At 33.8% G+C, this 25651-nt stretch overlaps 3 protein-coding genes across 5 annotated transcripts; 2 read left to right on the top strand and 1 right to left on the bottom strand.

Moving 5' to 3' along the window:
• The first annotated feature begins 5025 nt into the window (after nucleotides 1-5025).
• Nucleotides 5026-9193, top strand: LOC111902675 (protein phosphatase 2C 51). Its single transcript, XM_042901150.2, has 3 exons — nucleotides 5026-5245; nucleotides 8037-8580; nucleotides 8668-9193. Exons 1-3 carry the CDS (start codon nucleotides 5049-5051, stop codon nucleotides 9067-9069), a joined length of 1143 nt encoding a protein of 380 aa, XP_042757084.1. The 5' UTR covers nucleotides 5026-5048; the 3' UTR covers nucleotides 9070-9193.
• A 1068-nt stretch (nucleotides 9194-10261) lies between these two features.
• On the bottom strand, nucleotides 10262-11584 carry LOC111902662 (uncharacterized). Its single transcript, XM_023898481.2, has 4 exons — nucleotides 11158-11584; nucleotides 10924-11004; nucleotides 10705-10844; nucleotides 10262-10595 (listed from the first exon to the last, which is right to left on the bottom strand). The coding sequence occupies exons 1-4, from the start codon at nucleotides 11470-11472 to the stop codon at nucleotides 10358-10360; spliced, it is 774 nt and encodes a 257-aa protein (XP_023754249.1). The 5' UTR covers nucleotides 11473-11584; the 3' UTR covers nucleotides 10262-10357.
• A 10670-nt stretch (nucleotides 11585-22254) lies between these two features.
• Nucleotides 22255-25065, top strand: LOC111902644 (uncharacterized). Of its 3 annotated transcripts, none has more exons than XM_023898461.3 (3): nucleotides 22255-22891; nucleotides 24524-24593; nucleotides 24692-25065. In XM_023898461.3, the coding sequence occupies exons 1-3, from the start codon at nucleotides 22432-22434 to the stop codon at nucleotides 24858-24860; spliced, it is 699 nt and encodes a 232-aa protein (XP_023754229.1). In that variant the 5' UTR covers nucleotides 22255-22431; the 3' UTR covers nucleotides 24861-25065. The 3 variants fall into 3 exon arrangements, 2 of the variants coding, with proteins under 2 accessions (XP_023754229.1, XP_023754237.1); XM_023898469.3 differs by having other exon boundaries at nucleotides 22258-22891; nucleotides 24684-25065; XR_002853889.3 differs by lacking the exon at nucleotides 24692-25065 and having other exon boundaries at nucleotides 22264-23001; nucleotides 24524-24586.
• The last annotated feature ends 586 nt before the right edge of the window (nucleotides 25066-25651 follow it).

Here is a 25651-nt window from a genome sequence, read left to right as displayed (position 1 = left end):
ATATATCATCTTGATTTTGCCTATATATCGTCTTGATTTGCTTTCCAAAAAAGCTTAAATAAGTCATTTTCCTTTGTTTTAAACAAACCAAAAGAAAGGATAAAATCAACAAACTAGTTTTATAAATTATATGATTTTTCTTATATCTCCTGCTTTTTTAAGGTTTTTTTGGTCTAAAAATAATTTTGCAATATAATGTGGGCATAATGCAAAATTTGTGATCATATGTTGATAACTAATAAAATGGTGCTGATTAGTCATTGTATGAGACTTGAGTTTTTTTTATTTACGTTTTAAAAGTGAATATATAATCATTTAGCCCAGATAGAAACCACAATCCAAACTTTTAGATTAACTTGAAAAAGAAAAAGAAAAAAAAAAACCATATTTCGTAAATGACAGAGGTTGGATATGCATGCATTGGTTTTCCCTCATCATTTTAGTTCATCCACAAAAATTTCACCACACATACGTATGCAACATTTTTTTAAAGTTCCGAACATGGAAATAACTGATTTTATTTGCCGGCAAGCAATTACTTTGGAGATGTAAACAACTAATTTTGTATGACGATATAAGTAAATAAAAACATAAAATGTTAATTAAATCAAGTTTGCAAAAAATTATTCAAATCAGAATATTATTGAGAAAACATAAAATGGTACCACGACAATATTCTCAGGTTAATGTATCATCAAATATCGCTCAAACGGATGAAGAGAAAACCAAATTTATTGATATTGTATGTATGGTATATATAGAAGTCAAATAGAATATGTTACCTTTTATGCCAATCTGCCCTAAAAATTGATCAAGAGGATAAAGAGAATCCTAACAGAGAAAGGAATGTCAAAGATACTACTCAACAATTTGGTTTATCGATTTTCCGAACAGTACACAGTTAGAGTCCGATGGAAATGGTGGCGGGTGCTTTTTGTGTGATGAAGAGGAGATCAGGGTTGTTATACGGTCAAACTAATATGCCTATTTTATTGGCTTATGAATTGAATGAATTTATTTTATCATAATTAATTAAAATTAAAATTGATTGGTCTATAATTACTCAAACATTCACACAATACTTAATGATTATATATTCTTGAAATCTCCTGCAAAAAAAATATCGGCATTCTTAAAAGAATCCTCATTCACTTTCTTGTTTCTTTTCTAGATGTCTTGTGTATGTTTGACCTCTAAGTCACTTCAAAATATGCTAGCATTCTATGAGATTGACATTTTGTGAGATTGACATTCTGTCAAAATTGTAATGCATGAGAATGATTCTATACAAGGAGCTACAAAAAGAAGATAAACTTGAGGATGGTAAGTGATCCCTAGGTAAAACTTGAAACATCTGAAAAACATAAGAAACAAAAATCATGTTAAAACTTCGGCGAATTGCAATACAACCCTTGCAAAACCATTCTTATGTGATTCTACCATAATCATTCTTATGTGATTATACCAGAAATAGAATTCCGACAGAATCATTCTTATGTGATTCTCCAAGATTATTATACTCTCTACACATTATTCAAATAGAAGAATACATTAGATACAAAATATTCTTAAAGAATGAAATAGCTATTCTTAAAGAATGAAACAATTGAAGATAAGAATAAACACCCAATGATGAGGAAAGAAAGTCATTATCACAGAATTAGCTTAATTAGCTTAAAATGAAAACTAATTCATCAATTGATCAACAATTGGTCCATCTTTTGATGCAAATAGAATCTTGATTAGTGATATTTTAATTAAAGCAATACAACATACAATCGAATTAGTAGAATAATAGTGTATCTTTCATCATCTATAGCAATTGAAGCTTGATTAGAATAATATTCAACACAGAACATAAAACATAAGTAAAAGTAGTTAGAATAACTAGTATACAACAAACATTAGAATAAGTAGAATAATTTGAAGTGAACATTTTATCAAACCAACATACATAGAATAAATAAACGTAAACCACAATGCTTAAAATATTTAAGGTATACATAACTTACAGTATCTAAAATAAATCAAAAGAAATCATTATCACATAAGAATATGTAGAATGTTTAAGGAAGAATGATGCAATGTTGGCATTATGTCGAACACCTGGTGGGTGTAAGTTACACTTTCACATTACACATAGCAAATTAACATGTCAAGATCGACATCAGATTCAAGGTGCAAAATCAGAAATCAATTTCAAAACCAATCAATCGATACATACTCAATCATAATCATAAATCAATTTTGACTCAAAGTGAATAAGTCTTGATTCTTCAAAGATGAAACTTCCAACGAATCAAAATTAAGGTAGAAGAAATCGATTAAGTTGAACAAGAAATACAGGAAATATAACTAACCTTTGGGCATCTTGAGAAATAGAATTCGTTGCTACTGGTGGTGGTATTTTGATTATCATTCACTCCCCCAGTCTTGTAAAATTTGTTGGTTGTAGCAGGGTTATGGTCGACATGTGCATCAAAACTCAACTGATGCGGTCGAAGGTCAATGGAAGGGGGAGGATACGATTTTGTGGTTGTCGATGGAAGAGGCAATAGGGAGGAGGCAGGAGTAGAATACGTATGATATGAGAGGCTAGGGTTTAATAGTTGGTCAAAGAGGGTTTTATGGTAATTTCCATGAATTAAGGGATTTTATTTTAATTATCATGCTAAAGTTACATAATTACTCTTATTACATTTTTTAATTATTTAATTATTCCTAAATTCCTATTGGTGCATTCATGCACACAATAGTTGCTAGAAACATTTGAACCCAGCTCTCTCTCTCTCTCTCTATATATATATATATATATATATATATATATATATATATATATATATATATATATCTTGTTACCATTTTACACACTTATAAATAACCCACTACTTTCACCTTCAAGTTCACACATTCTTCTATCAATTTCTTTCTATTTCTTAAAAAAATCCCAACAATCTAACCCCTAAATCTGATAGAGGAAAAAAAAACCAATGTTTCGAGTTCAAGTACCCCAACTCGAAACATTTTCGCCATCGATCCATCCCAAGCGGTTTATCGTCCCCAACTTGATGCCCCCATTCAACCTCCTCCACAATTCCAATACCAAAATGTTAGACAATACTACCCCATGCAAATACCAAATGTTAGTCCAAATATGTTCACCAACTTTGTCGTTTTTCCCAATCAACTTTCACCAAATCAAACCCAAAGCCAAACCCTGCTCTACAAATCTCAAACCCAAAGCTAAACACCACGATACCAAAACCTCGATGAGTCAGATGACGCAATTGTACGAGAAACTCACACCCATCCCCACCACGCCGCAAAAGAAAAACAAGTGGAAGAGACTACAAAGCAGTGGCCGATAGCATGGAGTCCCAATGTTGAAAACAACTTGGGTTAACATTTCAAAGGATTCAATGCACGGAAATGCACAAACCGGGAGATCATTTTTGGCTTCACATTATTGAGAGATTTTGCATGGAGTTGCATAAAGATGAAGAACACCATACCAAATACCAACTCAATTCAAAGTTTTGAGAAATATCGAGACCCGTTTCAAAAATGAACGGGTTATACAACAACCTAAAAACCCAACGGACAAGCGGTCAAGGAGATGAATAAATTTTTCAAGAGGCTTTGCCTTTTTATCGCGAGGATACGAAAAAGTAATTCAAGATTAACGAGTCTTGGAAATTGTTAATTCTTAGTCCAAGGTGGACAAAATACGAACAAGACTTGAAGACAATAAAAAAGAACAAAAACGTGCTATGGATACACAACTTCTTCTGATGCTCGTGTCGAGATATATTTAAATGAGGAGGATGAACTTGAGCCAGAAGAAATTGTCCGACCTCTTCCAATGTATTAGATTTTAGCATGGAAGCAGACGAAATGCGAAAAATGAAGGGGATATTTGATCGATACAATCTAAATTTCGCTGAACGTTTTGCATTCGGCAAAGAAAAGGAAGTGGAAAAAAGGAGCATGCGAAAAGCCAATAAATGAACGATATGAAGTTCTTAATAAAAAACACCAATCATCTTTCAGGACTCAAGCTAGTTTTGAAGAAGGAGAAGATCATGAAAAAATATTTTTGGTAGATCATTTCATTTTTTTTAATATAGGTTGTGTTTTTTTAAATCTTGGTTGTTTCTTGTTATTTATTTATTTATTTATTTTAATCTTGGTTTTTTATGTAGTTTTTATTTTAAGTAATGAAGTATCTTCATTTTAATTAATTTTTAAGTTTATTAACCATTTTTAAGGAGTTATTTTTATTTTATTTGTTAGTTATAAATCTTAAAATCGATTATTTTTATTTTAAAAAAAAAAGTAAAAGGTAGTTAAATGTGATATTTTCTTGCCTTTTGGTGAATGAAATGTGAGTGAATGGAAAGCTGATGTAACATTTAAAAAGTAAAAGGTGAAAAATGGGCATACCCTTCGGTCTAAGTCTTTAAGGCTATCCGAAATGAGCAAATACCCATGCGTGGGTTTCCTATGTGGCAAGCCAAGTTATGTGTGAACACCGTCGTGATGTCCGGTGTCTTGGCTATGGAGTGTCATAGAGATTGATGAAGACCAAGCATTTAATTAGTTATCTCTCTCTCTCTCTCACTACATATCCACCGGTGAACATCATTTTCACAACCTACAATCAGCCATGACCATTCTTTACATCCTAAACATTTACTTTTCATGACTTTGTGTTTTTCTATAGAAACCCAACACTTGTAAACAAGAAAGTTTTCTAGTTAATTAAGTAGTAAATTGTATTAGAAAAACACATTTCAACCAAATTATATTTTTATTGAAATTTTTTTTATGTATATAACTTAAATAAACAGTAAACTATTATATTTATATTGATTAATCTCTAAATATAATAAATACTTTTTATAAACTTTTAAAATATTAAATTTGCCTGAATCTTATTTATTTTTTAATATACTTTTAACATTTTTATGATTATTGTTAGCTTTTTAAAATTACTTTAATTATTAAAAAAAATAGATCGACCATAAATCCATAATACTTGATAATCAATGCCTATTTCGTTCTCCTATCACGGAGACGTTGAGCAGCCCTGGAAATACAATCGACATCGACGTCTGCTCCTCCACACAATCGACCCCTGCTCCGCCACATTCAATGTACGCCTGCTCCGCCATTCTCAGCGACTTCATCATCAACGGCTTCATCATCAGCGAGTTCATCATCATCATCGTGTTCATCACACCAGGTGATATCTCGTTTACACTATTTTTAGGGAAAAAAAAACTTGAAAATCAGATCCTTCTAACTGATTAGGGTCTCTGTTTACACTATATTTAGCTAGTTCATCACCACATTGTTCCAATTCCACTACACCTTCCTGCAATGCAGACAAGGTTACGTTGAATAACCCTGACACTACCAAGTTGCTTTCTTCCTTAGGAAGTTTTAGTTTTCCCCTTTTGTGACCAATCTGATGGCATTACAGTATCATCAAAATAAATTGAACCTTTTTGGAAAGTTTACATTTTCAACCCTAGTACTTGATCATAACATTAACCCATCTTACCTTCCATCTGTATAGTAACATCAATGTGTTCAATTTGTTTGTTTGTATACTTGGTAGACGTATTGAATTTCATCTGGTAATTGGTCTATACAGCTCTATGAATATCAATATAACATGGGCCTTCTTATCATTGAGAAAAAAGAATCGGTTTCCAAAAACAAAATGGTTACATTGACAACTTTTTTTTTTCTATTAATTCGTCTTGAGAAAAGTTGAATGCATAAAGGGTTTTATCTTTTTTTTTTTTTGAATGTGACCTACTTTTATGTATTTTATTCATTCATCATATAAATAAAAGTTAAAGGATAAAAGATTGATTAAAAAAAGTTAGGTAAATATGGTATTTTTGAATTTTTATGAAGGAATGTATGATATTCTAAAATTAGCTACATAATAAGGGTATAATAGTCAAATTGATAAAAATAATTATTTAAATTGGTTATAAAATGTTAATTATTTTGGACAAATATGAGTATTTAAGAAGCTAATTTAGGGTATACATGATAACTACATAACACTATATTAGACGGGCATAGATAATATTTTGATGTTTATTTAGGATGTATATGAAATTCTCTATTTTTTAATCATTAATTTAAAATCGCCATCTAATAATCTACATTATATTTGATATTTTGATGTTTATTTAGGGTATATATAAAATTCTCCACTTTTTGAATTATAGTTTAAAATCGTCATCTAATACTCTACATTATATGTTCGTGATTTTTTTTAAAAATATTTAAGCTGTTAAAAAAAATATTTTCTTTAATCATGAACTTTGATAATGCTATATTACCCGTAACATATTAATTATAATTGGACCCACTATTTTCTTCCTAGCACTAGATAAATCATGTGAATCCAACCATACAAGTAACTGAGAAATCGATATCATAGGCACAATTAACCGGTCCATCCATCTAAAAATATTATGTCATATGTCAGCACCCAAGTCTCAGATTAGAAACAACTATGAAATATTATGTCATATGTCAGCACCCAAGTCCCAGATTAGAAACAACTGTGAAATATTTTCTGAATCTCCATGACAAATATGACAAGTCACCGAAGGAACATCAATTCATTTATCAACTAAAGATCCACCATTCTCTTCACCCTATCTTTTCTTCCATCAAATTCCGCTTCTTAGGACCACACCAACAAACTACTATTCCACCTTTCATTTACATCATCTATTATTTTGACCAAACAACTTGAAAAATCTTAGGTAAACATCAATAATATATAGTACATGTTTTTTTGTTAATAATAGATAGATAATGAACGTTTCATCTGTCAAGTTTAATTATTTGATCTTTAAAATACAAATTAATTGTGTTTTGTATGCAATTGGACTTCTTATGCTCGTTTATCTATAGGGACGGGACATAAACGTTAACAATAAGGGGTCAGGACTAAAACATCGAAATAAAACCATATAATAAGTTTAATATGGTTTATACTCTAAATGTAAAAAGAAAAATGAACATAAATACATACATTTACTTGCATCCTTCATCAATAATTACTAACTGTTAGAACCAAAGACGAGCAATAAATTACAACCAAGTTACTTTTTAAATAACTAACTCATTAAAAATTTTAAATAAAACAAATGAGCTGCAATAAATGAATATAATAACCCAACCAACTTTTAATTTTGACAAAATCGTTAAGATAAAACAAACAGCCTATAAATAAAAATAAATTTAAGTAACTTATTAAATTTAGCACCGGCAAAAAAAATGTTTCTAAAACAAAAAGTCAAAAAGTAATAGATCAATCATTAATACCTCCTAACGGAATCAAACAAATTATAGCCCAAAAGCCCAATAATACAAACCCACTACTCCACTCCAAATATTGTCATTTTTTTTGGCGTTTTGGGTCGTTGGGACTTGGGAGACTGCTGAGGATCAAAGCAATGACGGAAATTGCAAGGTCTTGTAAATCTTTGAATTTTACCAACGATGTTGAAATATCTCTAATTCATCTTTTGTAAAAAATCGCAAATCACAAATCGTTTGGATTTATCAGATTTTTTCTACTATCAACCAAACTATCTCCTGCTATTATCATTCCCAAGTTCCAACTTCTTCCTTTCTCCTCAGTTTGCCTGTTGGCCCCCTTAAGGAATACCTTGTGCCTCCGGTTATCTAGAGAACTCTTTATTAAACCAATTAAAATAAAAATGATTCTGTAATTCTTTATTTGATTGGAATCCAACTTGAATCATACACGTACCTTGATAAGAATTTATGAACCTACGTGTAATTCCTTTGGTACTGTTTTCCATACTTGACCGCCGAAATTACGAATAATCCACCATTTTTCACGTCACTGTGTTGTCTATATCTCTATCTTTGCTTATTTCGATCATTAATCCAAAACAAATATATGTTTATTCGTGAATTGGTTTTCTTTTGAACATGATGATCGCAATGTCTTCACGGTCGAGCAATTGCAGTGTTGGTTATTCTGGTAAATCAAACGATGTACTTGCTCGTAGGAGAACAGAGCTTCGAAGGTTGAAGGTTTTGTCAAATGCAAATGACTCGGGGTTTGAGAACACCGAGAAAGAACACAGTGACGATTTAACTTGCCATTTGTCGGTGATTGGGCGGAGGAGAGAGATGGAGGATGCTGTGAGTATAGAAAAAAGGTTTGTTGATGAGAACTCAAAGAAATTCGATTTTTATGGCGTTTATGATGGTCATGGTGGTTCCTATGTTGCTTATGCTTGTCGTGAGCGGCTACACAAGCTGTTGGCAGAGGAGATGGATATAGGAAACAGAAACTCAACGGAGATGAACTGGGAAAATTTGATGGTGACGAGTTTCACTAAGATGGATGAGGAAGTGAACAAAACTGACGTTGTCGATTCCATGGGCTCCACCGCTGTTGTTGCAGTGGTCAGTGATAAAGAAATAGTGGTTGCCAATTGTGGTGATTCAAGGGCTGTTCTTTCAAGAGGTGGTGGTGCTGCTGTGCCCTTATCGGTTGACCATAAAGTAATTATTTATTGACACATTCTTTTATTTTTATACTTTAATTTTAACGTTAAAATATTAATGAAGAGTGGTCGGACATGCATGCAGCCAGATAGACCCGATGAGTTAGAAAGAATCGAACTTTCAGGAGGAAAAGTGATCGACTGGAATGGGCTACGTGTTCTTGGAGTTCTTGCGACTTCCAGATCAATAGGTGATAGACAACTAAAACCATACGTAATTGCAAAACCTGAAGTTACGGTGAACAAAAGAGATGATGCAGATGAATTCATGATCTTAGCTAGTGATGGATTATGGGATGTCATATCTAACGATTTAGCATGTCAAGTTGTGCGAAAATGTCTTGATAAATGGACATATCGAAGGAGATCATTGAAAGAATATCATAGGAGATCGACCAATAATGCAGCAGTGTTCTTAACAAAAATGGCAACGGCTCGTGGAAGCAAAGATAATATAAGCGTTATTGTGGTCAATCTTAAGCGTTAAATCTCTTGATGATAGACCTGGGTGGTGTGTCTTTATTAAAAGATATGTAGTACATAGATTCTTATGATTAGAACAGTAAAACCAGTTTTAAAGATTTGTCCTATAAATGTTTTTTTTATACGTCTCTCTCTCTCTCTCTCTCTCTCTCTCTCTCTCTCTCTCTATATATATATATATATATATATATATATATATATATATATATATATATATATATATATATATATATATATATATATATATATATATATATACACACACACCGTTTCCTCTTTGTTATGTTAACGTGGAGAAAGGTTTTAGAAATATTTTGTATTGTCAGGATGATAATAGACAGGCATCCTTGTGTTTTGTATAGAAGTGGGATTAATAACAAGTCCTTGTAGCACCTTGTGTCATGTTAAACAAAGGTATATGATTGATTCGATAATCAATCTAAATCTAAGAAAGAAGATATATGATAAAGGCTTGAATTTTTACTGAAGTATTAGGGCAAAAGAGGTAACAAGCGTTCTTTTTTGTTTTCAGAGACACTCTCACATCTCAGAAATTAAGAGGGATAAATTCAGATACCACCAAACACTCTAAATTTGAAAAAATAAGAGATTGCTTTTTAATTTTTCAATTAAGAGGCTACCAATCTGAAAAAATAAGAGGTTGCCTCTTAATTTTTCAATTAAGAGGCTACCAAACAGGCGCTTAAGAGAACATCACAATTTTGGTCAACGTGCATCAGTTTTTTCTGTGGGTTGTGTAGGTTCTATTTGAATCGACTAGCAATAGGCCTCATTCATGTCCCATGTTTAAGTTTAGCTGCTGCATTCTGCAAGTGGAGGTCCCTTTGGTTTGGGTGTTCACATGTGGGTTGTTACATCGCATATATGTTTGTCTTCTTTTAAGCTGGTTTGCTGATTATAACCGGGATTTTTGACCATTTATGTCCATAGTAGTAAGCAGGCCCATTATAACCGGGATTTTTGACCATTTATGTCCATAGTAGTAAGCAGGCCCATTATAACCGGGATTTTTGACCATTTATGGGCAGGCCCAAACCCAAACTTCATAATAGGGCCTTTTGGGCGCCTCTACCCACTACCCCTATTTATCTATAGGGATCAAGTCTTCTTACCCTTTAAGTCCATTTCATCTCTAACACCAACAACAAAATACAAGAGTTATAGGCAAAAAAAAATAATAATAACACAATTTCTCTACAAGACCACCAAAAAATACTCATGAATGTTTCAAAAATTCATGTTGAGAATATTACAATGAATGAAGGGCATTGCTAAAGAGGGAGTCGTTCAGCCTGGTTCATTGACATGATGCATAAGCTATGTGGAAGGAAGAAGTAAACAGCTAGAAACAAAATCACTCCAAGATCTGCTTCTTCACCAACTGCTGGTCTTGGAGGATTCACCATGTATATTTGGCTCGCACACCATAAGCAGTAGACACTAGCAATCGCTATGAGAAGCTTACCAGAGTTAATCAATTGTTTTCTGATAGATTTTTCAGCCTTTATCCTAAATAGAAACAAAAAATGAAACTCGATTGAACCCCAAATCAAGATATATGACAAAAAAAACATATATGTGGTTTAAGATTTCAGATCATAAGGTAAAAAAGAAGCACCTGTTGATTCGAATGAAGCCGATTATTAAGCAGGTGCAGAGAAATCCAATTACAACAACAGCATCTGGATTAACAGGAGCACGGCCTTTCCACCAACCAGTACTCAGTATCCAAGTGTACATGGTTGAATGCCCATTTTCCTGCCATATTTGATCTCTGATTAACTAATAACTCTTATCATTTTTGCCTCTATTATGTAAACCTGAAGTGAAATGTTACCTCAAACAGGTGATCTAAGAAGAAGTGGGATAAAGAACCAGCTGATATGAGCAAGAAACATTGGTTCAAGGTAAGGGGGATCTGCACCCAGAGCATAAGAAACGGTGAAAATATTGAAAGAGCTCGTTGAATTTTAGGGCACAAAAACAATATAACGGAAAGATATTATCATGCTATGTTGTTTGTAAAATTGAAGATAAATTACAGCAAAGAATCGCAAACCTATAAACTGACCCCTGAGATGGAATCGAGATAACCCTTGGAGATGAAAAATCGTGAAGCACGAGCGTAGAGTAACGAAAGAGGAACTCCGAGGATCAAAACGTAAAAGAAGGGATCGTGAATGTAAGTTTCGACGGAGGATCCGAATACACCACCCAAGCCAACGGTGGACGTCAGCCACTCGGCGAACGACCCGATGTCAGGGCCGAAAAAGGCGTTGAGTGCGTATACGATGCAGTGATGAGGGCTGAATCTGCCATTAGAGACGCTCATGAGAGCCAGGCCTGTAGCCAGAGCATACATCATGTGTGGACCTGGTCCTGGCATTTCGCCGGTGGGTTTCCGGTGTATTTGCCGGACAACTAGTATTTAATCGTCGGAAAAAACCCACCCCGATCAAGAGATTTGGAAAGCTGGGACATGGGACCTGGGCTAGTCAGAGTTTTCGTTATAGATTTTCCAGGGATTACTTAATTACCCCCAAGGTTTAAGATAATGTAGAAATGCCCCCTCAAGAACTGAAATTACCTTCAGACTCTTACATAAAAGACGAACAACGAAGTACATCCATATATTATGAAATCAACACTAAAAGTTCTCTAGTGAGGAGTTGTTGAAGATATAAGATTAACTGAAGGTGGCTAAAAATCAACACTAAAAGTTCAGAACAAAGTAAGAGAATAAATGTGTCCAATGAAACTAAAAAAGAATTGTCTACAAACATGGTCAAAATTATTGATTTTCACTTAAGCACTTTTAAGAAGGCAAGTCTAAGAGACTCAAAAGTTCAGCTGAAGGTCAACAATTTTCTATTTGTTAACCTTTGAAGTATTGAATGATGAATATTTCCCAATTGTACCAATTTCTATGGTGGTCAATGTAATTGCCAAATTAGTCAAGAATCATGATTAAAACTAGCATCAACTATTTTTTTATAACAAGTAATTAGTAGTCAGAAGTTAATATCATCAAGTTAATAAAATTTAATCAAGTGAGCTAGTCCCACATTGGCTAGTATCAACTATCAAGAGTCAAAATTTATGCTAGTTGGCATAAATAAGTCGAAGCACATTTGTTTTTGTCAAACGTCCTATATGATTATGTGTTACAGTATAAGTCGTTAAGTCGTTAGAGTTTGTTTAGCCTTAAGGGCATTTTAGTATTTTCTATGAAATCTTCTATTACAAGTAGTTATAGACAGTTATATATTAATGTATAGTTTTCAGTTGTAACTTAAGCATTAAGATAATGAGAATCAAATACAATTTTCTCTCTCAATCATAACATCTCAACATGGTATCAGATTAGGTTCTTCGATCTTCATCTTCATTTCTCATATGTTCTTCAATTCATCCTACATTCATTTTTTCTTATCATCATGTCTTCATCAAGTGCTAATTCTTCTCCAACTAGCGATCATACCAGTCCTTATTTCATTGCTTCTTCCGATAATCCAAATTATGTTCTTGTTACCTCTGTTTTCAATGGTGCAGGGTTCAATTCATGGAAGAGATCAATGATGATCTCTCTAGCTGCTAAGAACAAAATCGGATTCATCGATGGCTCAATCACGAAACCTTCTGATTCAAATCCTTCATTTTCTAATTGGTTTCGAGTTAATTCCATGGTGATCAACTGGATACTGAATTCTCTACATAAGAACATTGCTGATAGTGTTCTGTTTCTTCAAACTGCTAGCGAAATCTAGACTGAACTTAATCATCGCTATGCTCAATCTGATGGGGCTCTACTTTACCAAATTCAACAACAGCTGTATTCAATTTCACAAGGATCTGAAGATTTTTCGACTTATTTCACCAAATTAAGCAAAATTTGGGACGAATTAAGGATTGTTCAAGGAATTCCTCCATGTTCCTGTGATTCTGCTACTGCAATTCATAAATTCCTTGAAGATCAACGCCTCATTCAGCTGTTAATGGGACTTAATGAGTCTTATAAGATCATCCGTGGTCAAATACTAATGATGAAGCCCTTACCATCAGTTTCGGCTGTGTTTTCTCTCATTATCCAGGAAGAAAGACAACGAGGTATTACTGCAACCTCTTCTATCAACCCAGATGCCATTGCTATGAATGTTTCTACTGATTCTTCAACCTTCAAGAAACAATTGATCTGCAACCATTGTAAGAAATCTGGTCATACCAAATCACAATGTTACAGACTCATTGGCTTTCCTGCTAGTTTCAAATTCACCAAATCCAAGAAAGAAGATCCTAAACCTACAGTTCACAATGTTTTCGACTGTCACTGCTCCAAATATTTCACAAGAACAATATGAACAATTGCTCCAACTTTTGAATACTAATTCCATTAATCAAACCTCATCATTCAATCAAGTTCATTCAACCATCACAGAAGGTTCTATGAATGATGGAGGTACATCCTTTTCTTTTAGTTCTTTTGTTGCAAATGTTTCTAAATATTCTTCTTCATTGACTCCTCATTATTCATGGATTATTGATACTGGAGAAATAGGTTACATTTGTTCTAATAGTTCTATTTTTCTATCCATGATTGAACTTGTTCAGCCTATTCAGATTGGTCTTCCTGATTGTCATTCTACTGCTGTAACCTTCATTGGTGATGTAAAACTTCATGACACCATCATTCTTCATGGCGTTTTTTATATACATTCCTTCAAATACAACTTACTTTCGATAATCAAACTCACCTCTCAACTGCAAACCTTGATCCTTTTTACTGATTCAAGATGTTTAATGCATGACCCTTGTTGAAGAGTAGATTTGCATTTGGAATTCTTGGAACAAGAGTGAATGATCTTTATGTTTTTTTTATCATAATTTACTTAAATCTACTTTGTCTTTTACTCTACCTCTTCCTTCTTGTTTTCATATAGCTGTAATAAAATCATATTGTAATGCTTTGTTATGGCATAGACGATTGGGTCATCTTCCTGTACAAAAATTGCAAACTCTTTCTCTCATTCCTAATTCACATTCTAATCATAATCTTGACATGTGTTCTGTTTGTACTAAAGCCAAACAACATAAATTGCCCTTTCCAAAAAGTGTTACTAATACAAATACATCATTTGAAATTGTCCATGTGGATGTATGGGGTCCTTACAAACACACTTCTCATGATGGATACAAATACTTTCTCGCTATTGTTGATGACTACAGCAGACATACATGGATTCATTTTTTGACTAATAAGAGCTATGCTTTTTCATTGATCAAAAGTTTTGTTGCATTTGTTGACACTCAATTTTCAAAAAGGGTAGAGTTATTCGTTCAGATAATGCCTATGAATTAGGCTCAAGCAATGAAGGTCAACTGCTCTATCAGCAAAAAGGCATTATTCATCAAACTTCCACACCCTATAATCCTCAACAAAATGGTTTAGTGGAGCGAAAACATCGTCACATCCTTGAAATAGTTCGTGCTTTGTTTTTTCAATCAGGACTAGGAGTAGCTTATTGGAGTGAATGTATACGAACTGCTGTTCATCTAATGAATCGCATGCCATTCAAAATTCTCAACAACAAAACTCCATTCGAAATGTTGCATGGTTCCAAGCCTGATTTTTCAAACTTAAAAGCCTTTGGTTGTTTATGTTTTGTTCATACTCTGGCAGTTGGTCGTGACAAGTTCATGTCTCGTTCTAATTCTTGCATTTTTCTTGGATATCGAACTGGGACAAAAGCTTACAAAGTGTTGAATCTAACAAATGTACAAATATATATTTCTCGAGATGTTAAGTTTTTTGAAGATATATTTCCTTTGCATTCCATCATATCACCATCCATTGATCCATCATCACTCCCCTTTTTATCCACAAATTCCAAAGATGCCCTTGATCAAGATTTTGCTACTCATGTACCTGTTCCACCTCCTGTTTGAAATCCACCTGAACTAAATGGTGTTTCTTTAAGACGTTTAACTCGTGTTATTCAACCACCTTCTCATTTACGTGATTATGTATGTAATCATACATTTTCAGAATGTAATTCTCATTCTTGTCATCATACTATCACCAATTATTGTCTTCATGATTTTTCTGATCATAATTCAGATTCTGTTCCTACAAGATATACATTCAATTTTGTTACTCATGTTTTTGAACCAACCTTTTATCATCAAGCAAAGGGACATCCCGAGTGGGAACAAGCTATGGTTAATGAACTAAAAGCTTTAGAAGCCAATCAAACATGGGATGTGGTGAAATTACCCAAAGGCAAGAAACCAATATCATGTAGGTGGGTTTATAAAGTCAAATATAGAGCTGATGGAACTCTTGAAAGGCACAAAGCACATTTGGTAGCAAAGGGTTTTACCCAAAAGGAAGGAATAGACTTTCACTAGACTTTTTCTCCTGTTGTCAAGTTTACTACAATTCGTTGTATTGTTGCTCTTGTTGTTAAAAAGAATTGGCCAATTCATCAATTTGATGTCAATAACGCGTTTCTACATGGAGATTTACACGAAGAAGTATACATGAAACCTCCTCCTGGATTTCACATTTCATCACCATCATTAGTATGTAAACTCAAGAAGTCTTTATATGGCTTAAGACAAGCTTCAAGGCAATGGTATTCTAAGCTTTCTACAACATTAAGGTCTAAAAGGTACTATCTTTCTCAAAATGATCATTCGGTGTTTCTCAAGAATACCAATACATCCTTAATTGTTGTTGTTGTTTATGTGGATGACATTTTAGTAACGGGAAATGATTCCACAGAAATCAATAGTTTGAAAGCTTTTCTTCATCACCAATTTTAAATCAAAGATCTGGGTTTTCTTCATTTTTTTTCTTGGATTAGAATTTCAGTCTACTAGTGATGGAATGATTATACATCAACAAAAGTTCATGAATGAACTATTGAATCTTTATTCAATAGATTCCACCAAATTTGTCAAACTCCATTGCCTTCCAAATCTCAATTGACACTTGTTATGAAAGATCCTCTAAAAGATCCAACAACTTACAGACAATTGATTAGAAAATTGAATTTTTTATTGCATACATGCCCTGATTTGTCTTATGTTATTCAACATCTAAGTCAATTCAATCAAACCCCTTGTCAAGAACATTACGAAGCTGCTCTTCATGTTTTACACTATCTCAAAAGTAATCCCACACAAGGATTGTTTTTCAACAAGCAGGAGTCTTTTCAAGTTGAAGCATTTTGCGATTCTGATTGGGCTGCTTGTCCTATAACAAGAAGGTCTGTAAATGGTTTCTTTATACTGTTTGGAGGTGTTCCAATTTCATGGAAATCTAAAAAGCAAACAACTGTTTCTTTATCATCCACTGAGGCTGAATATAGATCCATGAGACGAGTTACTGCTGAGTTAGCTTGGCTCAGTAGATTGCTTTATGAATTACAAGTTCCTAATATCATTCCTATACCGTTGAAGTGTGATAATAAAGTTGCAATCTTTATTGCTCGTAACCCCGTCTTTCATGAGTGTACCAAGCATATCGAAATAGATTGTCACTATGTTCGAGAGAAGTTACAATAAGGTTTAATCAAATTATCTCATCTTTCTACTACTTCTCAATTGGCTGATGTCTTCACCAAATCATTAAATGGTTCTCAACATCAACATGCTACATCCAATTTGGGTCTTCTTCTATACACTCCAGATTAAGGGGGTGTTACAGTATAAGTCGTTAAGTCGTTAGAGTTTGTTTAGCCTTAAGGGCATTTTAGTCTTTTCTATGAAATCTTCTGTTACAAGTAGTTATAGATAGTTATATATTCATGTATAGTTTTCAGTTGTAACTTAAGCATTCAAATAATGAGAATCAAATACAATTTTCTCTCTCAATCATAACATCTCAACATTATGAACCCTTAGTTTCACAATTTACAATGAAGATAGACACATGAAATTCAACTGTTTACACCCTTGTATCTCGAAGCATGCAATAAGTTTTTATTCAACCATTTGCTCCTCTTCCTTCGGTATTCCATCTTCAACATATGAAATTATAAAGAAAATAAAGACAAGTACTAACAACATATTGAGACGAGTTTAGTGATGAGCAAGCTTCACATAAAGAATGGAGGAGATAATGAACATAGGCAACCAGAAAGATGAGGGATGATAAGTACGTGTCACTGACTATTAAATCGTGATTAACACATACAATTCCAATGACATACTTTGATCGATTGACATAGACATGATTATAAGGCGTGATCAATGATTATCGCAGACCATCGAAATTGTGATTATCACAACCTTGTCCTTTTCTACTGCTTGATACTACTAGGTAGCTAGGTATACATTTACTAAGAAAAAAACAAAATGGGCCTGAAATCATACATTTTAATTTTAATTGTAAATAGGCTAAATATGATTCCCCCAAATACCGTTAAGTCTTATGGAGTTATGGTGCCGCTTAGGTCGGCCAGGGTCATGCATGTCAACATATTATCGATTATAACTTAATTCTAATTCAAGGGTATTCAAATCTGACAAATACTTCCAACCAACATTAACCTTCTCCCATGCTTCTCAACTACAAGAAATGCTCTAAGATTATTATTTTTTGTGAATTCGTTATCAATTCAAAGAAATTGGATTAGAAGATAGTAGAAAAGATTGAAAAAAAATATTGATGCTACAGCGAACCACATTTGGGTGTGGGCAACTAGATATAACAACAAACTGTTGTCACCTCATATCCCACATAAGCAATGATGTTATAACACAAGTGAGGAAATGATATCATATTAAGAGCATGTTATAACACCTATTAATTTTCCATGTCATGATTTCTTTTTTATTTTTCTTCGATTTTTTTTTAAATTAAAACAAATATATTTTTATAAAACATAATATTTAAAAACTAGAAAATTCATTGCACTAAAATTAGATATAACATTCAAATTAAAAATTAAAAAAAGAAACATTAAAAGACAAAAATAATACATAATTTAATTTTCCTAAACAATACTATTCATCATCGTTACCGTCGAACATATAATCCGTCAAGTCTTCTCGAAGTTGTCTGTGTTTATATGCGTCCTAAATATCAACAACTCTGTGCAAATATTTTGTTGTTCCTGGTTGAAATTGAATGTGTCTGGGCTCCGTTGGGATATAGTGTGCAATATTCCATCCTAGATCTTCTACGACCATATTATGCATTATGATACATGCATTCATAATATAACATAGTGTTTCTAAGTCTAATGGATGTGCCGCATGTTCAACTATGTGCCACTTCACCTTAAGAACTCTAACAGCACGTTTCACATACTTACGTGCTCCTTTTTGTTTTCTTTTAAAAACTTTATCTCTTGGTTCGACCAGTGATGAAATGCCTTAACGAATGTGGAATATGCAGGATATATTCCGTCCGTAAGGTAATACATAAACTTGTATTCGTTTCTGTTCACTGTGAAAGGAGCGTTCGGTGTCTTTCCTAACAAAAGATCGTCAAATATTGGTGACTGATCAAGGACATTGACATCGTTATTGGAACCCACAACCCCAAAAAATGCATGTCAAATCCATAAATCTTGGGAAGCAATAGCCTCTAATACCAACGAAGGCGATCTGTGATGATCACTTACATACTTCCCTTTCCATGCTACTTGACAGTTTTTCCATCTCCAGTGTGTACAATAATGCTTCCAATCATTCCTGAAAACCTATGTCGTTCTTCATGAGCCACATACAATTCTTGCAAATCATGCAACAAAGGTTTCCGCAAATATACGACTCCAAATGTTTCAACAACACCTCTTGACGATCTATACAAACTCTCCCTTACAGTTCTTTTGGATATTCACATATAATCGTTCACGGTATCGGGTGACTCCCTCATAGCCATCAAGCAAATCGCCGCAGAACATTTTTTGCAACGTTGTAAACCCTCGCCTACCTCTAGCATCATATCTCAATTGAAAAAAAAATCATACCTAACATTTATATAATGTAGAAATATGTATTTATTTTGTGATAAAATAAGTATTAAAGTTAAACAAAATATACTTGCTTTCCAAGGCGTTGGCGATACGTAAGAATACATTCCTACTCAAATGAAATATTCTTTTGAACTCATCTGACCCGTACACACAATTTTCTGCAAAGTAATCTCGATATAGACATTCGACTCTAGCTTCACGATCTCTATTTAATACCACACGACTTGTGAGTAGTGGGGCTAGATCTAGTTGTAACATCTCATTAGTGTAGTAGTGATACATCATATTGAAGAATATATCGCCACCGTTATCGTCGGACGAGTCGAAAAGATCCATAATTTTTTTTTGAAGATAATTGAAATTGAAATTATGTGAAAAGAACTTAAGATAGATAATAGGTATTTATAGGTAAAAAATAATAATAATTATATTTTTAATTTTAAAATGGTCATATATTGCTGTTGCCCAATCAAATTGCATGTTTTCACTCGTTCTCATTACAATCGCGTTGACCATAACGCCCCCCAAACGAGCAAGGGGCGGTGTTCCTTGCGTCATAAGTCGTTAAGGACGCCACCTCAGCCTTAACGAGGTAATACCGGTTCGATACTAGGTGCTCTTATGGATATTTGAAGACTTATTTATGGATATTCGCAACAATCTTCTCTTGGGATTAGTCATATTTTAGCGGGTTTTTTTGAACGAAAATCAAATATATTAGCACAAAAAAGGACTTAAGCAAGAAGCTCAAGTCAAATACAAGAAAAGTTCGATAAAGGTGACAAACATCATAAAGACCAATCAGTATTACAAAATTTGGACATGTTCTTAATCCAATTGAAAGTGTTAATGCTAATATCATCCACCAAAAGCATAAGTGATCGCCCTTCATTTATGAAGACAATTCCATTACACGCCTTCCAAATCATCCATAAAGTAGAGTAAACAAGGGACAATCATTTTACGAACATGCGTATCACATGTATGCGAATTAACCATATACATAAGACTTATGCAAGAAAAAGGTTGATCCCTGACGATACCCGACCACTCCACCATCCACTTATAAAGAGACGTGACAAAGGAACATGAGAAAAAGGTATGATCGATACTTTCCACACAGGAACGACAAAAGGCACAAAGACTTGAAGAAATGCCAATAGCAAGCTTTATCAAATTACAGAATGTAGGAATTCGATTTTTAAACAATCTCCAAATAAAACAATTGATCTTTGAGTGGAATCCAATTCACCCACCTCATCAAGTTGTCATGTGACTTACTGGACCTGTCAATTAATTGTCTCAATGCTTTAACAGAGAAATTGTTTTTAGAATCCCCTGTCCACTGCCATCTGTCACAACATCTATTAAAATGAATAGTACCCACCAAATCAACCATAGCCGAGAATTGCATGGATTCCCTACCTCTTCTCACTTGTCGATTCCATTCCAGGAACCAGATCATCTCCTAGATTCATCCAATCATTCGCTAAGCAATCTTTATTTTTTTTTTCCAAAGCATACAAATTAGGATAAATATCTTTCAAAGCATAGTCGTCACACCACACGTCTTTCCAAAAGTATGTCTTATCACCAATGTCAACCACTCTTTTGAATAAGTTGGACAGAAAAATGCCCTTGTCCTCTAACTCAATAGCAATATGAGAAATGTAATACCATACACCCTTTAAAGAGTATTTAGCAAGAGGCTTACCGTCAATGAGATTAAGATTATGAATAGATTGAATACAAGTAAACCAAACGGAATCGATCTCGCCTTTTAATCTCCACCACCACTTGGCAAGTAAAGCCAAGTTGGCGGAATCAAGACAACCCACTTCAAGACCCCCATTGTCTTTAGGTTTATTGACCATGTCCCACGCTACCCAATTGATTTTCTTCTTGTCATCATCACCACCCCAAAGGAAGCGCCTTCTAATACTATCAAGTAAATTGATAATTTTTCGAGGAGCCCGAAACAAGGAGAAATAATAAAGAGGGAGACTATTAAGTACCGAATTCACGAGTGTGAGTCGACCTCCAAAAGATAAGGACTTTGCTTTCCATTTCGAAAGCTTAGTCCTAAATTTTTCCACCATCAAGGTCTAATTCTTAGAGAGATTCATATTAGCCCCCACCGGTAAGCCAAGATAAGTGAAAGGAAACGAGGCGGGTTCACACTTGAGGATACTAGCCATCCTATCAATCTCCAAGTTATTAACATCCACCCCAAAAAACTCTACTTTTTAGTAAATTCACCTTTAACCCCGAAGCAAGGTAAAAACATCGAAAAATTTATCTCCAACCGCTCATCAATGAAAGTAACATCATAGGCATACATAAGATGGGAAATAGTAATATCGCTATTAGGGAGAGAAACACCTCGGAAATGGTGAAGCCGCCTCCATAGAAATATAAAGACTCACCATAACAATTATAAAAAAGAAAAGAGCTAACGGAAGAAAATAAATTATGAATTTACTTCATAGTATAAAGTAAATTGATAATTGTAGTATTCCTAAAAACCGGTTGAACTTGGTTGGTTGTTTGGAATCGGCTCTAAACACTATGTCCTTGTAATTTTTTTTTTTTTATTTTGATGCTAGCTTTTTGCTAGTTGCTTAATTTATATTCCTACAATTAAATTTTTTAATCTTTTCTATCATTTTCTAATCCAATTTCTTCGACATAGATCACAGAATATTTATTTCATATAAAAATAATATTTCACGAATATTCACCGACCTAAATAATAAAGATTATTTTATTTAATCTAGAAACACTAACTTGCAAACATAACGAATTTCAAGAAATAGTCTCCCTCCAAAAAGTCATTCGCAGATTACAAGTGTTTTTCACGATTATTGTTTTTTGCAAATTATAAGATTATTTGATGATAAACTTTACGACATGATTATTTTATTATATATGTTATGGTTTTCATTTTAAACATTTTAGTGACTATCGTTTTATTTTTATACTTCGATTTGTTAAGAAATAAACGATAAATCGTAGAGGCGACAAAAAGGGTTGTTGGGACTAGGGACCCAATCTGGAACAGCCGTTAATTTTAATCATCCAATAATTATAGTGTTAGGTTTAGTGGACCAATTCAATAAAATTCCCCATAGCTGTCTCTTTACCACTTTCGTTCAAAACTTTTATTTATTTTATTTTCTCATTTTTATAATTTTTATAAGCTTTAACATATAAAAATTATACACCAAAATTATCCGTTGCAAAGAGAACACCTACACTACACTAGCACTAAACCCTTCGTCTCTGTATATATCTCTTCCCCACAGTACTCCCCGCCATATCCAAGGGTTTCAAGGTGGAATACACCTCTGTATCTAATCATGGTGACTCAGTTATCTCCTAGAGCCGCTGAATCTTACCAAAACTCCCCATCCTCCTCACAAACACTCTTCCCCGATCGAACTTGTTGTTTCTGCCTACCCTACCGGTGGCGGAAAGTTCCGTCTTCGGAGGAGGAGGACGATTACAATAAATCGAACGGAACCCTGTGGTCACGAGGAATCGCCGCCTTGATGAAGGTTCGTGAGTGGTCGGAGATCGTTGCCGGTCCACGGTGGAAGACGTTCATACGGCGGTTCAATCACAACAAGAGCTTCGGTAAACAATCTTCCAAGTTCCAGTATGATCCGTTTAGTTACGCGCTTAATTTCGACCAAGGACCATTGCAAAACGGAGATCCGGAGGCGGAGAACGAGTACATGATCCGTAATTTCTCATCACGTTACGTGTTGCCGCCGCCGTCGACGATTCCGGTTATTGGCAAAACGCCGGTGGATATGCGTAAGGATGAAATTGGTTTGAATTTTGTGTGATTTTTGCTACTTGTTTTCTCTTCATCGTGATTAACGATTGATTGTATACGTCATCACCGATCACAATCCAATTCATTTGTAAGTTTTACTTGATTCAGTTGGATTTTGATTGTAATCAGAGCTGCATCGAACTTTCTTTTTTCTTTAACTTTTTAAGAATTCATTGAATAATAATTATAGAGTAACGTAAATCTTAAATCTGATTCCTTCGATATTAATTTTCTCGTAAATCAATGGGATAAGATAACGAACTCGGACCCATATACTAAAGGAGCGAATTAAAGATGATACCATTTTAAAAAGGTTGTTGACAAATATGCTTTTTTGGAAACAACAGGCACAATATCCCAGTTGTCATTCCAGAATTGGGTCTCACTCCCTCTCCCCTTTTTGACTTTAAATAGGCTTACAATGAAGATGTCAATATCAAATATTGTTCCAAGAACCAACATATTTTGTTGTTGTAGCATTGTCACCCCATAAAAATATTTTTCGAATGCTTTCCAAATTCTTAATGACAGATAGGAGGTTTGAATAGAGAAATGTAATAATCCTCAGGCCAATTGATAAAGTTCTAGCTTTTTTGATCTTTTAGTTTATCAATCACCCTTTTTCAATTCCTACAAAGAGACATATTTGCCCCAACAGGCAAGTCCAAGCATGTTAAAGGAAATGAGGCTGCTTGGCAATTTAGGACGGAAGCCATCGAGGAAATGTGGGTGCGATCAACGCTAATCCTAAATACTTTATTTTAATTGGAACTAAGCGTCAGATCCGTATTTTATACGGATTTATTGAAAAAAAATCAATATCACTTTTTTAACATTAAACAATTATTTACAGAAATAGACATTGACACGTATGGAAAGTTTGTATGAGTGACAATGAATTTGCTCAAAAATAGATTGAATTTACGGATTTACATTAGCAAAAAATAGTTTTCATGCCGGTATTATTTATAACATTGATTATGATTTATTTTAAGATTGATTTTGTATTTATTATGAGATTTAATGGAAGAATATTTGAGCATGTGGCATTTATTTGTTCCGAATAAATAAGATAATTACATGTGGAAAACAATAAAATCTAAAAATAAGAGAAAATGTCATTTGTCTAAATCAAAGAGAAAATAATATGTGACAAAAACATTTTCATTTATTAGGGAAGATTGACCTTGAGGCATGCAGCTAAAGTGAAAACACGGATTGTATCCTAACTAGATCATGGATATTTAATAACTTTTTGTATGACAAATTGCAAAATAGTCCCTATGGTTAACAAATTTATGTGTTTTTGGTCCAAAACAAAATGTTGGTTCACCACTGGTCCAAAATTGAATTTTTTTTTTCTATTGTTTTTGGTCCCTCACACTAACTTCCGTCCATATGTGTCGTTAACTGCAATAAAGACGATGGCATTTTCGTCTTTCCACCTACAAGGACCATTTTTGCAACCTTATTCAAAATAAAAGTAGGAGCTAGTTACCTCACTCTTCCATCTTCAACCTTCATGAGCTTCATATTTTGCACTACTCATACTTTGTGTTTACAACTTCTTAGACATCAACAATTGAAATGGTGATGTGTTTCTGTGGTAGGGTTGTGGTGGTTCGCACCTCTTGGACATCAACAAACCCTAGTCGAAGGTTTCTTTCTTGCCCTCAACAGGTAAGTGTTTTATCTTGGTATTTTATCCTCATTTTGAAAAATCACCCTTATGTTTATCTTTTTTTTTTTTTTTTTTTTCTAATCTTGAAGGGTTCCAGATGCAGATTCTTGGGATGGATTGATCCTCCAATGTGTGCAAGATTTATGCTGATAATACCCAGATTATTGAGAAATATCAACAATGCAAACTATCAAGTGGCAAAACTGAAGATGTGTTTGTTTGCAAGTTGCTTACTATTTGTGGTGGCTTGGGTGTTTTTTATTTAGGATTTAGGAATTAGGGACTCCTGTAGTTGAATGGAATTTTTGGAGTTTTTGGATTATGATATTGTAACAGGGGAATGTGGTAGTTTTTTGCTATTTGATATTGTAATATCGATTTAGGGTTATTTTGGACAACTTTAGAAATGTGTACCCTTTTGATGGTTGTAATGAAAATGTAATGTAGTTATCACCTAAAGTTAATGTTTATTTGTTGTTGCAGAACAAAGTCATTAAAGCCTCTAAATGTGGTAAACTATCAGAAATACACCATAAACATCATTCTTTAACAATCAAAAAAGGTTGACATTAAATTCATGACCAAATGGGATAAAGGACCAAAATAAAACCATGACAACAAAGTAGTTCTAAAACATAACATCCAAATGCGAAAAAGTGGTCCTAAACCAAAAGATAAGTATTTAAACAAAATACACTAACTCATGCCCTGAATGCCACCTCCATTCCTTCCTTGATTGCTTCATGCATTCCTTTTTTTACTGCTTCCTGCATTCCCTCCTTCACCTTTGCAAGTCCTGGAGTTATGTCCCATAGTGTTGCATTTCCCACACTTGACACTAACAAGCTTTCTGGTAAGTTTTTCAGGTTCACTTGCACCATGCTTATGCTTCTAACTATCATACTTTTCATCCGCACTTCTATTTCTCTTGGTCTTTGGTCTCCTAGGTTGAGTGTGATGTGGTGGTGGTGTTAGTTTCATTGGACATGTACTTTTTGGCCACATGGCTCTACTCTTTATAGGGTCCACAATGTAAGAGTAAGCTTCCTTCCAAGTT

Source organism: Lactuca sativa, chromosome 4, assembly GCF_002870075.4.
Source record: "Lactuca sativa cultivar Salinas chromosome 4, Lsat_Salinas_v11, whole genome shotgun sequence".
Lineage (NCBI taxonomy): Eukaryota > Viridiplantae > Streptophyta > Magnoliopsida > Asterales > Asteraceae > Lactuca > Lactuca sativa.
This window is presented reverse-complemented; position numbering and strand designations above follow the sequence as displayed.